The following is a 12188-nucleotide window of genomic DNA, read 5'->3' on the forward strand; positions in this document are numbered from 1 at the left end:
TACAAAGTCTACTAAAGAAATCTACATATTAGGTCTACGTATGAAGTCTATCTATAAAGTCTAACATGAAATAGTAAAACACTAACCGTATCAGCTAGCCATTTCTTCGGTGTCCGGAGAATGTAATACCAGTCGATCGAAGAGTTTTTTGGACGTCTTGGATAGGCACTGTATAAGTGAAAAAGTCAGACAGGAAAATAATAATATGATGAAGTCTACTTACATAAGTATAGAAGTCTACTTACGGGTTTGCCTTCACAAAGTTCATTAGAGTAGTATGCTTCGCCTTAACACCGGTTTGATCGAAAGGATCATATCCACGGACACGACCGGAGTGAGATGCCGACGTTGGAATGATCGCCTTTGCGGTGCTATTTCCTAAGAAAAGACTCTTCTGTGTCGCAGCCAGCTGTCGGTTTCTGGCACTCGTTGCTCGGGCAACTATCTGAGCCGCTGCTCTGGCTTTGGAATTTTTGGCTAGTGCAACTGCATCAAAGTCAACATCACACGTCTTTGGGTCAACTTCATAAAAGCTAGGCTTGGGGGCCTCTTCTTCCTTCAAGGCATCCTTCTTTCTTTTTGCATCCCCGGGGGCATTGACACTCTCACTCGCACCAACGTTGACATTATCTTTCATCAGAGTATCTTCTTTCTCTGAATTACTCTGCAATTTATTGTCACAAATAGGCATGAATATACAAATAACACCACCACTGCTATAATTTAGTAACATGTTTCATCATAGTCTGGAAATTGGAAACACAATTTTTTAAAACATAAGTAAATAATCTCACACGGTACATAGCATTATTAAACATGTTCGAATTCAAATGACATTAGTATTAAATGTTCCTATCTTTGCGTGATCTTATTCGCATGAAATGTTTTCGTATAGGCGGAGGGTTTTTGGTGCTAACCCCTTCATGCTTCTTGGATCCAGTGACCTGCTGCTGGGTTGGCTCTACATTGTCCTTGACCTCTTCCTCAGTATGCTTCGCCGACCCTGTAGTCAATACCGCGCGCTCTACAGATTCAACTTTGTCGGTGAGAAGTTTGATCTGCTTTTCACAGCTACCAAGACCATTCAGCATCTTGGTTGAAAAGCTTTTGAAGCATTGGTCAAAGTGCGCTTTCATAGTAGCGACAACTCCGACCCCTTCATCACCAACGAAAGAGGCGGCAGAGGCAGAGGCTGTGCAGGTTCTCTTGCGACTTGATTCATCTGAGGGAAGGCTCCTTTTTCCTGCTCCTCTTTCCTGCCAGTGGTTTTTTGAGAACTTGAATTGGGGGTCATGGATTGCATTGACAATCTTGACAATATCCGGATCCTGTTCCTCATCATCCCAAACTGGAAACATATCCGCTAAGTCCTTAGCCACGCAGCACTGTATGCGAGCCTGGAAAAACACAATATGTAAATGAATTACTATATAATAATCTACGTATGAAGTCTACCACTGAAGTCTACCACTGAAGTCTACAACTGAAGTCTTCTTCAAATAAGATTTTATATAGAAGTCTACACATGAAGTCTACTCCTGAAGTCTACTTTGTAAATTAATTACTATATAGAAGTCTACTACGGAACAAGATCTTATAAATGAGAATGAGTAGACTAATACAGTACCTATTTTAGCATGTTGGCTTTGACGTTCTTTCGTCCTCTTGATCCTTTGTAAGTCAGCAGAAGAGATGTAGGATCATTTGGCAATGGTTCGCCAAATTCAGCAGCAAAATCCGACAGAGCATAGTACACCCACACTTGAAGAGCTTGCACAAATCCTTCTATATGAATGTTTTTGCTGAGATCTTTCTCCTTAACAGACTTGATCAGATGCTGAATAACAATTCTTCCCCATGGGAACTCCTTAAAACCTTCGAGATCTATCACTAGTCTGGCATGTTTGACATTTGTGGATAAGTCTGGTCTCGTTGCCACTATGAAACCAGCGTAGATCCCAAAATATCCCAACCGCAGCCTATCATCCCGAGGCCATGATGAGCAGTTGGAACAGACTTCAATAATTTCGATAGTGCTTGGGTCCGACTCGACATCGACCCCCATTAGCTCCCAAAATGCCCGTATCTCATCGGAAAGCTCAAGATCAGCTAGAGCCAAGTCATCCACGTACCCGCAGTTGAGTCCGGTGATCTCCTCAAACTCATTCAATGAAAACCGAACTGGAGTGGTACCAATCAGGCTTCATATCTCGTACATCTGCTTGCAAACTATCTGAAAGGTCAGCATGTGGTGCACAAGCCTATAAGCCCAACCAAAATCCAAGTCGTGGAACTTTAAGAAGACATCCAACGGTGACTCGTAAATCTCTTCTCATTCATCCTCTTGTAGAGCTGACCGTAGTGCAGGTACCAACCTATAATCATCAGCATAATAGACGATGCTTTTATCCGGGGCTGGCTCACCGCCTTTGGTGTACAGTCTTCTAGGGAATTCAGAGGCCACCATTATCTAACACAGATTTCTGCATCAACGATAACAAAGCTCTAATGAGAAAAACTAGTTATAACTAAGGGTTTGAAACTATACACGAATGAAGTCTACTTTTACAAAATGAAGTCTTCTTTTGCAACATGAAGTCTACTTTGCAACATGAAGTGTACTTTTACAAAATGAAGTCTATTTTTTTGCAAAATGAAGTCTACTTTTGCCAAAGGAAGTCTACTTTTTTTTGCAAAATGAAGTCTACTTTTGCCAAAGGAAGTCTACTTTCACATTCTAAGTACAATCCGAGTCGAGAAGTCTACTGAAGCCAACCGAAGCAATCAAAACATCAAAAAAAAAACAGTATATGAAGTCTACGGAAGCCACATGAAGCAATCAAAACATCATAAATATTGCATATGCAGTCTACTGAAGCCAACCGAAGCAATCAATACATGATAAATACTGTATATGCAGTCTACTAAAACCAATCATCCAAATGGAATCTACAAAGTTAATAGTGGTTACAGCCGTGATAAGATAAAGCCGGCATCGAGATAATGCAACCAGATCTGGAAAAAAAACCTATGTACTTAAACCCGACGGACAAAATTACAGGAAGATAGAAGTAATAGAGGAATAGCTAAGTATATATCTTCGGAAGGACATCTACTAACCGTTTTGAGGCAGGAAATGACGTTAATCCCCAACGGCAAAAGAAGATCTGCAAAAAAAAAACCCTAATTTCATATCTGGACACTGGTGGTTATGAAAACGAAAAGGTGATGAATACAGAGGAGTAGGGAAGCATGGGGGTGAGGTTGGAGGAAGAAAACTTGCCTGAACGGGTTTATCGGCGGCGGTTCTGTAAGTCGGCGGCGCCGGAGAAGAGAAACAGAAATCCCTTTTGACTTTTTTTTTTAAATAGGAGCTTTCGACGGTCTTTTTAACGGGATCTGTAAAATTCCTTTATATAGTTTGGTAGTTCCGTTTGGTTTGGGTAAATTTTTTTCGGTTAGGGTTAATAATTTTACGGGGACTAGGTAAATTTACCCGGTTACGGGCAGTTTTCTTGGTTAGAGAAAGTTATTCCCGGTTTAATTTCGGTTAGGTTAATTTATTTGGTTTAGCAGACTTCAATATAGAAGTCTACAACTTTTAAAACCTAAATAATAAATTTTCTTCTACTTAATTTAAAAACATAAATTTCCATTTAGCAATATGAAAAAATAATTTATGTACATTTGGATTACAATTATGGAATTTATGAATGTAAATTTGATACCAAAATAATTTATTCTAAATTTTAAAATTAAATTTCCCGATTAAATTACTTAGTGGACTTCATTTTGATAAAAGAAGTCTACTATTAGACTTCTTTCTCTCTTTAGTAGACTTCATCAGGGTGTAAACGGTAATTAGGACATCCGTTTTTTGTTTATTCATACAGGATTAAATGGTCTTTTCACTACCCCTTTAGATTATTTCTGCCAAATATTTTTTCAGAAGTCTACTTTTGTATTCAAAGTCAAGTTTTATGTTATTTTTAGCAAAAACCCAAAAAAAAACCCGTGTCTTTCTCAATTATCTCCATTGATTTATCCTTGTGTATAAATATTTGGAAGGACATCAATGGCGTAAGGCGTAGAGACTGAGTAAGAATCATGGCTAACTAGGTTTCTGATCCTAATATTGGTGCAGAATCATGGCTAACTATGTTTCTGATCCTAACATTGGTGCACTGCTTTTGTTTCTACAAAGAGAGAAAAAGATTCAAGGAAGAGAGGAAGGTGCAGAAATAAATGAAATTATTATAAATTTCTTGCGTGTGTGGAAAAGTATGTATTAAAAACATACCTAGTTTTTTTATATCACTGTCACCAAATTATACGCAACTTTTTAATACATGTGTTCTAATTGTAATGCAAACAACATTATATTACATACATAACGGTTTACATTCTCTCCTCTAGAGTATCACTTTCACGGCAAGTTTCTTTGCACAGAGCATATTAATTCCTCAGAAGCGACTGAAATCTCCTCAGAAATCCAAAAAGATTCGGAAAGCGGTGCAGCAGGAATTTGCTGCAAGACAGGCCTTGGAGGCACTTCAAGAGCTTCAAGACTTCCTTCCATCATCTCTACTACTCTGTTCATCGGTGGGCGGTTTGATGGCGAAGACTGAATACACCATAGACCCACCAATGTCATCTTCTTTAATATGTCCTCTACTTCGCTGCTGATTCCCTCCTCGACAAGCCTTTCACTTTCACTGTCTCCCTTCTCAAGATCCTTATATATCCATTCTGGAAAGTACATTGAGCTTGCATTTGATGCACAGTTTTGATCAACTCTTTCTTTCTTCCTTGCACCTATCATCTCGAGGACTAGCATTCCATAGCTATACACATCTGACTTGTGAGAAACGCTCCCATACACTCGGGAGATCATCTCCGGTGAAATGTACCCTACTGTACCTCTCATGTCTAGCAGCGACATGATGCTCTCATTCTTCTCACAGAGTTTAGCAAGTCCGAAATCAGAAACTTTTGGGCAAAGATTGTCATCCAACAGCACGTTTTGTGGTTTTATGTCAAAATGTACAATCCTTGTTTTGCAGCCATAGTGCAAGTACTCGAGACCACGAGCAACTCCTAATGCAATCCGATAGACTGTCGTCAGGTCCAAATGCAATGAAGTCTTGTCTGAGATGAACTTATCGAGCGACCCGTTCTGCAAAAACTCATATATAATTGCTCTTTTTGAGCCTTCAGAGCAGAATCCAAGCAGGGAAACAATATTGATGTGAGATGTTTGGCTCATGCTTGAAACTTCATTGATGAAGTCTTCACCGTTATCGTCCTTTGAATCTTTCAAGACCTTGACAGCAACCATACGGCCATCACAAAGAGTTCCTCTATAAACAATTCCAAATCCACCTTTCCCAATGACTTCCTCGAATGACTTTGTAATTTTCTTCACTTGAGCATAGGTATAGTGTTTGAGTGGAATAAGGGCTTTCAGCTTCTTTTGTCTCCTATTATCTGATGCTTTTCTCTTCCGGAAAATCCGGACTCGAAAACAAGGGCATAATAGCAATAGGAAAGCAATAACACCTGCTAGTGAAAGCAGAGCTAGACAAACAGAGCAAATGTTCCGTTAGTACTAATCTAGGAAGATAAAAACAATTAGAAATACATGCTAGTTAAACTAACCTACGAGAGTGTAGATGCTTATAATCGCTGTAGAACCATTAAATAAGTAAAGTTTGTCAGCACAGAACCAAATTTGATCTAAGGAACAGTTAACAAAAATTAGGAAGTCACTCCAAGAAAGGTAAATCACCTATTAGTGTTTTCCTAAACTCTGATTCTGCATTTATCATGAAGAAAATCAGTAAGAGCTGAAGACACAATTTCAAAAAATTGAAACTAAAGGGAGTTTTGTGGAAATGATTCAATCAAAAGGTGGGTGGCAGATTGTGCCACAATAGCAAACGAGATAATGTACCAAAGCAATCTTACCCTCATCTCTCGAATGGCATGAATGGGAATAGGAATAGTCATACGGCCTATCTTTACAATAGCAGGCGAACGTTCTTGAGGTCTGATTATATCCACAAGCACCACCAGATATATGGCAGCTGAGACAATTTGTTGTGACCTCAAGCTGGAAACCCTCTTCAAGAGCCTTCTTTAGATTATCTTGAGTCGGAGTTCTCTGCAGTGTCTGTAATGCCAATCCAGATGCAGGAATACTGACATTTCTTTTGCACACTTCCCTAAAGTTGTTTAAAAGACCTTTAATGTCGTTGAGTAAAGGAGATGAGAGGCTTCTGGTCACATAGTAACTTGGTTTTCCGCCATCACAGCCAAGCTCTCCAACATAACGAGTAGCAGAAATAGCAGATGAATAGAAATTGCAGTCGTAATATAATGTTAGCAGCTCTGTGCCATCAGTAAATGGAAGGACGGTTTCAACGAATGGTGCATTAATTGGGTTTGGGGGACAAAGATCGCCGATATAATCTGATCGTGCGAGATATATAGTAGCAGTGGAACTGGTCATGTATATGATTCTAAACCTCACTGATGCAATTTTTAGCTCTGCATATCCTCCGTTACAGTCGAGCTCGAAGTCGGGGTGGCCACAGTCTTCTCTCCCAGGTATCCAGAGGGGGTAAGAGAGATCTTTCTGATTGCCGCAGCTAAAACGTTCGCTGCAGCGTCGGTAAAGCTCATAAGCTGGAAAAAAAAAATCACAAAGAGCATTCTATGATCATTATGTTCTCCTCTTGTTTTGTTTCCTTGGAGGTCACTGGATAAAAATGGTGAAGAAGAAGCAGAAGAGAAAAGGAGAAAAAGCAGAGATGATAGGTATGAATATCTTTGGTCTACGTCTAGATATTTTTGTATGAGAAAGTTAATTACCACTAGGTTGATGATGTGGTAAGCAACTAACTCCTCCCGATGGTGATGCTACGTTGCAGCAAATCTGTGTAGTACTGTCGAAACCACAGGTTCCACGAGTAGATGAACATTCTTGACATGGTATCTCATCGATCACTAGCTTCACCTCAAACCCTTGTCTTAGAGCACTTTCCAAATGGGTCAAATTTAGCTCTCTCTCGTTTGGAACGAAACTCGCTGGAACATTAACTGTGAAATTGCTTTGGCATGAATTCCGGTAGTCGTGGCTTTGAGTCAGTGAGAAACGCCCTAAAGCAGGACATGTATGACTTGAGAGGTAAGGAATCTTAGGATCACAGTTGTATAAAACGGTGAGGCTCTTGTAAGTTGGCGAAAGCTCAAAGATTTCGAGAGGCAAAGTTGTGGTATTGAATGTGGCGGAGCAAAAAGAACCTGAAAGGTCTTTCCTGGCAAGTCTCAGAGTATTAGATGTTTGATCTATATGGAAAACGTTGTACTCGTGGTTTGATATATTTAGAGAGGTGATGTTTTTGAGGCAGTGAAGCTCCAGCAAAGGATGACCGCAAGGTCTGGGGCGATTTCCGCCCCGGAAGGGGAACCCAGCGGTTATGTTCCCACACTGAAACAGAGACTCACACCACCCAAGTCCTTGTTTACTTGAAGTACAAGGAAGATAGTAGAATGAAGAGAAGACGAAGAAGATGATCAAACAAGAACTGAGGGGGTAGTACATGATTTGTTTGATCTCTGAACAGTGTGTTCTCTGGGTTAGGTTTGTGTTGAGAAGAGAAGAGCAAGTGATTTAATGAGTCTGAGAAGAGAGATAGAAACATAAAGAGTAAAGACCAAGTCAACGTGGAATAATTGACTCTGAAAGATTCGTCTCGTCGTAAAGAATTTTTCTTGATAGGCCAAAATACGATATTGAGGCAGAGAAGATTGGTCCATTGGGTGTTCCTCTTTATTACTTAAGACGTTGCTGGTGAAATTTTGACTTTTCTAGTCTTCTACGTCTTCTATATTCAATAGGTTATGGTATATGTTAACTAACAAGTCCCTCTCATATCCCACTGAAGATTTTCCAAGAAAATTCTTTTTTATTTTTTTTTGATAAGGATCCGAGAAAATTCTTACCAAGTAGGTTTTATGTAGTATCAACAAAGGTCTTGAAATGGTAACCCAAAAAAAATACTTATCATAGCTGATGAGGAATTCTCTTTATTCACCACCCTCTTATTCATATCCAAGGAAAAAACAAAAGCAAAACAAAAAAACTTCATCTGTCTCGCTTTTATAATTTTGGCTAATAAAACTTAATGAAGAGACGACTCACAGAGTCAACTAATAAAGCCAATTAAGCCATTTGTATTCTCTTGAGTCTCTCTGTACTTGTGCACTATGAGAGCCAATTATGCTTATGCATAAAACATTAAACTTAAACAAAAAATCTACAATCTTTTTTGTTTTTCTATCTATGTGGTGTAGGTCTCTAAGATTAAAAAAAGAAGCTTGTGAAGTTACCAATGAATTTCCGGCTAGGTATCCCAACAATGCGAGCCTCGACAGTTTTACTCTGTGGTATTGTCCTGGCTCACTTGTTTGCTGCTCAAATTGATGGTCAAAGATCTAGAAGTCCATGGCAGACGCTTAGTGGTGAGTGTGCTCTCACTTCCTTTCTTTTTCTTTCTTTACGCATGATTTTCCCTGAAAATAGGAGAAAATGAGAGAGAGTATTATACTCAGACTCGTGTTTTGGTTATCATTGATAGTAACTTCGAAGTCCAATAGTTACTTCTGAAAGTGTTATTCATTTGTGTATTTTTAGTTGATTTAGACATCTATATAATATTAAGAATTCACTGATTTCAAAATCTAATATGTGGTTTTCAATTAATATTTGTAAATTTGTTAGTTTTCCTTCGGAATTTTTTTCTTTTGTTAAAATAACTTTCGATTACTTTTTGTTTTTGTTTTTGTTTTAATTAGGTGATGCTCCTCTTGTGATTGCTCGTGGTGGGTTTTCTGGATTGTTTCCAGATTCGAGTCTCGCTGCCTACAGTTTCGCAATGCAGACAAGTGTAGCCGGTTCTGCACTATGGTGTGATGTTCAGCTAACCAAAGATGGACTTGGAATTTGCTTTCCTGATTTGACATTGAACAATGCTTCAACTATTGAATTTGTTTATCCAAGTCGCCAAAAATCTTACCCGGTTAATGGAGTCCGTACTCGGGGTTGGTTCACCATTGATTTCTCCTTGAGCGATCTCAACAATGTTTCTTGTAAGCGTTATATGACTCAGTAATCACTGGTTCTGTTAAAAGAAGAATTTGAGATTGTCTTGTGACTTCTCACTTGCTTTTTCATCTTTTGCAGTGATCCGAGGAATATACTCTCGGAGTGAAAAATTTGATGAAAACGGATACTCGATTTTGACGGTTCAAATTGTAACGACGCTGAAGGAACAAGAAGTGTTTTGGTTAAATGTTCAGCACGATGCGTTCTATGAGCAACATAATCTTAGCATGAGCAGTTTTCTGATATCAGCTTCAAGAACTGTTTCTATTGACTACATCTCTTCCCCTGAGCTGAATTTTTTTCGGAAAGTTGCTGGACGTTTTGGGCGTGATGGACCGATATTCGTGTTCCGGTTTCTTGGGAAAGAAGATTTCGAGCCGACAACAAATAGAACTTACGGTTCTATCTTGAGTAACCTAACTTTTGTCAAGACGTTTGCTTCCGGGATTCTTGTTCCAAAATCTTACATATTGCCACTTGATGACAAACAATACTTGCTTCCTCCTACGTCCTTAGTTCAAGATGCTCACAAAGCAGGATTAAAAGTGTATGTGTCAGGTTTTGCAAATGATGTTGATATTGCATATACCTACAGTTTCGATCCAGTTTCTGAGTATCTATCTTTTGTGGACAATGGTTATTTCTCTGTCGATGGTGTGCTCTCTGATTTTCCCATAACTGCATCTGCATCCATTGGTAAGAAACGTCTCTCCTATAGATACCATTTAATTTTATCCTTAAATATATTGCTAGAAATACTTAACATCAAACATTATTCTTTTCATATTTTCTTCAGAGTGCTTCTCCCATATTAGCAGAAACGCTACAAAGCAAGGTAATTAATGAGAGTAATTACTTTGCATTTTTTTGTAACTTTTCTTACTAATAGGAAAAAAAAAGAAACCTAGAATTGACTTTATCATCTACCAAATGGTTACATTATTCAGTGGATTTTCTTGTTATATCAAAAAATGGAGCGAGTGGGGACTATCCTGGATGTACAGACTTGGCATACGAGAAGGCAATTCAAGATGGTGCTGATGTTATCGATTGCTCGGTCCAAATGTCCAGAGACGGTACACCCTTTTGCTCAAGTTCGATAGATCTCGCAAACAGCACAATGGTCGCCCAAACTCCTCTCAGAAACCGTTCAACAACAGTTCATGAGATTAGCTCAGTTGGTGGAATATTCACTTTTAGTCTCACATGGCCTGAGATCCAGAGCTTGACTCGTAAGTTGCCCTTCAAATTTTCCGCTTGCTTCAGACAAATGCTAGTCTGTTCTGCAAACTCTTCTTATTCCTTCTATTTGTAGTAACTAGTCTAAGAGCTCTGTTTTTACTCCTAACTAACCATTTTTTACATTAATTCTCTTAGCTTGATATTACTGGCTATTTCAGAGATTAGAGAACTTGAGAGTAACAACAATAACTATTCTCCCATCTTTTTGTGCAGCTGCTATTTCAAACCCCTACAGGGCATACAATATGTTTAGGAATCCGAATGAGAAAAAATCTGGGAAGCTTATTTCACTTTCTGAATTTCTAAACTTGGCAAAGAACTCCACTTCTCTCTCCGGTGTTTTAATCAGTGTAGAGGTACTTCTCGTACCTCTTTAATCTTATGATTTCATCAATCAGACTGTCACGTCTACTAATGTCCAAGCCACTTTTTTATTTGTGTCCTTCAGAATGCAGTGTACCTAAGAAAGGAGCAAGGGCTCGACGTGGTTAAAGCGGTTCTCGATACACTTACGAAAACTGGTTATAGCAATAGAACAACCACAAAAAATGTCATGATTCAATCAACGAACAGCTCGGTTCTTGCTGACTTCAAGAAGCAGAGCCAGTACGAGACTGTCTACAAAGTTGAAGAAACCATCAGTGATATTCTTGACTCTGCTATCAAAGACATAAAGAAATTCGCTAACGCTGTTGTCATCAGTAGATCATCAGTCTTTCCCTTTCCTGATGGGTTCATCACTAGGCAAACCAATGTTGTGGAGAGGCTGCACAAGTCTCAGCTCTCGGTTTATGTGGAACTGTTTCAGAACGAGTTTGTATCTCAACCGTATGACTTCTTATCTGATCCAACCGTTGAGATAAACTCATACATCTCTGGAGTCGGTATCAATGGAACCATCACCGAGTTCCCTTTGACAGCTGCAAGATACAAAAGTAAGTAACCTAAAAATTTCTTCAAAAGATCTCACAATAGCCTAACTTTGTTTCTCCTGTGCAGGGAATCGATGTTTGGGCAGCAAAGAAACCCCACCTTACATGGCCCATGTTGACCCTGGTGGCCTCTTAACCGTCGTGAGTCCGTCGTCCTTACCTCCAGCCAAACCTCCAAACCCGGTTTTCACAGATGCTGATGTCACTGAGCCACCACTACCTCCGGTTACAGCAAAAGCCCCAACCTCAACCCATGGAACCTCAACCTCATCAACCAATGCACAAGCACCTAGGCCTAGTGGACAAACTCGACTCACTCTATCTCTCCGTCTCTCTGTTTTTGCCTCTCTTTTACTTCTTTGATCAACCGTTGATCTCATCCCTGGCGAGTCTTTATGATCGCCCTACTGTTGCTTTGGAGTGCCAACTTCTCATATATATTCTTGAGGTGTTACTTTCACTCGGATTTATTTGAGATAACATTCTCTTGTACTCTTGCCTTATGTCTTGTGTTATTTTGTTAGATATTGTATCCTCAATATATTGGGGTGCATTTGATCTAGCATTTGGAGTGATTTGACCGCAAATCATATCTTCTTTAAACATGAATTTTACAAAGTTTTTAAAAATCTCATGTTGTTGAATATTTAGTGATTTGAAAATGAACCTAAATATATTAAATAGTGAATTTTAAGCGATTTTTAGTGATTTAAAGATGTTTTGGTAGAGTTTCTTAATTAAAATGTAAAAGTTCAAATCACATAGTTTAGGTGAAAGTTCATAAAAGTTTAATAACAATGTTTGGTCTGCGCCTTGCGCAAATAGATAGATTTCATTAAATAACC

At 39.0% G+C, this 12188-nt stretch overlaps 3 protein-coding genes across 6 annotated transcripts; 1 reads left to right on the forward strand and 2 right to left on the reverse strand.

Annotated features, from left to right (window-relative positions):
• Positions 1 to 241: 241 nt before the first annotated feature.
• LOC112085400 lies at positions 242 to 2467 on the reverse strand. Its single transcript, XM_024154614.1, has 4 exons — positions 2358 to 2467; positions 1652 to 2201; positions 918 to 1397; positions 242 to 664 (listed from the first exon to the last, which is right to left on the reverse strand). The coding sequence occupies exons 1-4, from the start codon at positions 2465 to 2467 to the stop codon at positions 242 to 244; spliced, it is 1563 nt and encodes a 520-aa protein (XP_024010382.1).
• A 1819-nt stretch (positions 2468 to 4286) lies between these two features.
• On the reverse strand, positions 4287 to 7671 carry LOC18008638 (LEAF RUST 10 DISEASE-RESISTANCE LOCUS RECEPTOR-LIKE PROTEIN KINASE-like 2.7). Of its 4 annotated transcripts, XM_006391396.2 has the most exons (5): positions 6874 to 7671; positions 5968 to 6687; positions 5789 to 5815; positions 5659 to 5685; positions 4287 to 5577 (listed from the first exon to the last, which is right to left on the reverse strand). In XM_006391396.2, exons 1-5 carry the CDS (start codon positions 7604 to 7606, stop codon positions 4427 to 4429), a joined length of 2658 nt encoding a protein of 885 aa, XP_006391458.1. In that variant the 5' UTR covers positions 7607 to 7671; the 3' UTR covers positions 4287 to 4426. The 4 variants fall into 4 exon arrangements, with proteins under 4 accessions (XP_006391458.1, XP_024011621.1, XP_024011674.1 ...); XM_024155853.1 differs by lacking the exons at positions 5659 to 5685; positions 5789 to 5815; XM_024155906.1 differs by lacking the exons at positions 5789 to 5815; positions 5968 to 6687 and having other exon boundaries at positions 5659 to 5718; positions 6868 to 7671.
• Positions 7672 to 8223: 552 nt separating this feature from the next.
• LOC18008465 (glycerophosphodiester phosphodiesterase GDPDL3) lies at positions 8224 to 11964 on the forward strand. Its single transcript, XM_006391397.2, has 8 exons — positions 8224 to 8526; positions 8860 to 9153; positions 9248 to 9865; positions 9966 to 10004; positions 10117 to 10401; positions 10625 to 10767; positions 10860 to 11346; positions 11411 to 11964. Exons 1-8 carry the CDS (start codon positions 8397 to 8399, stop codon positions 11704 to 11706), a joined length of 2292 nt encoding a protein of 763 aa, XP_006391459.1. The 5' UTR covers positions 8224 to 8396; the 3' UTR covers positions 11707 to 11964.
• Positions 11965 to 12188: the final 224 nt, after the last annotated feature.

This window comes from Eutrema salsugineum, unplaced genomic scaffold (genome assembly GCF_000478725.1).
Source record: "Eutrema salsugineum unplaced genomic scaffold, Eutsalg1_0 scaffold_9, whole genome shotgun sequence".
Classification (NCBI taxonomy): domain Eukaryota; kingdom Viridiplantae; phylum Streptophyta; class Magnoliopsida; order Brassicales; family Brassicaceae; genus Eutrema; species Eutrema salsugineum.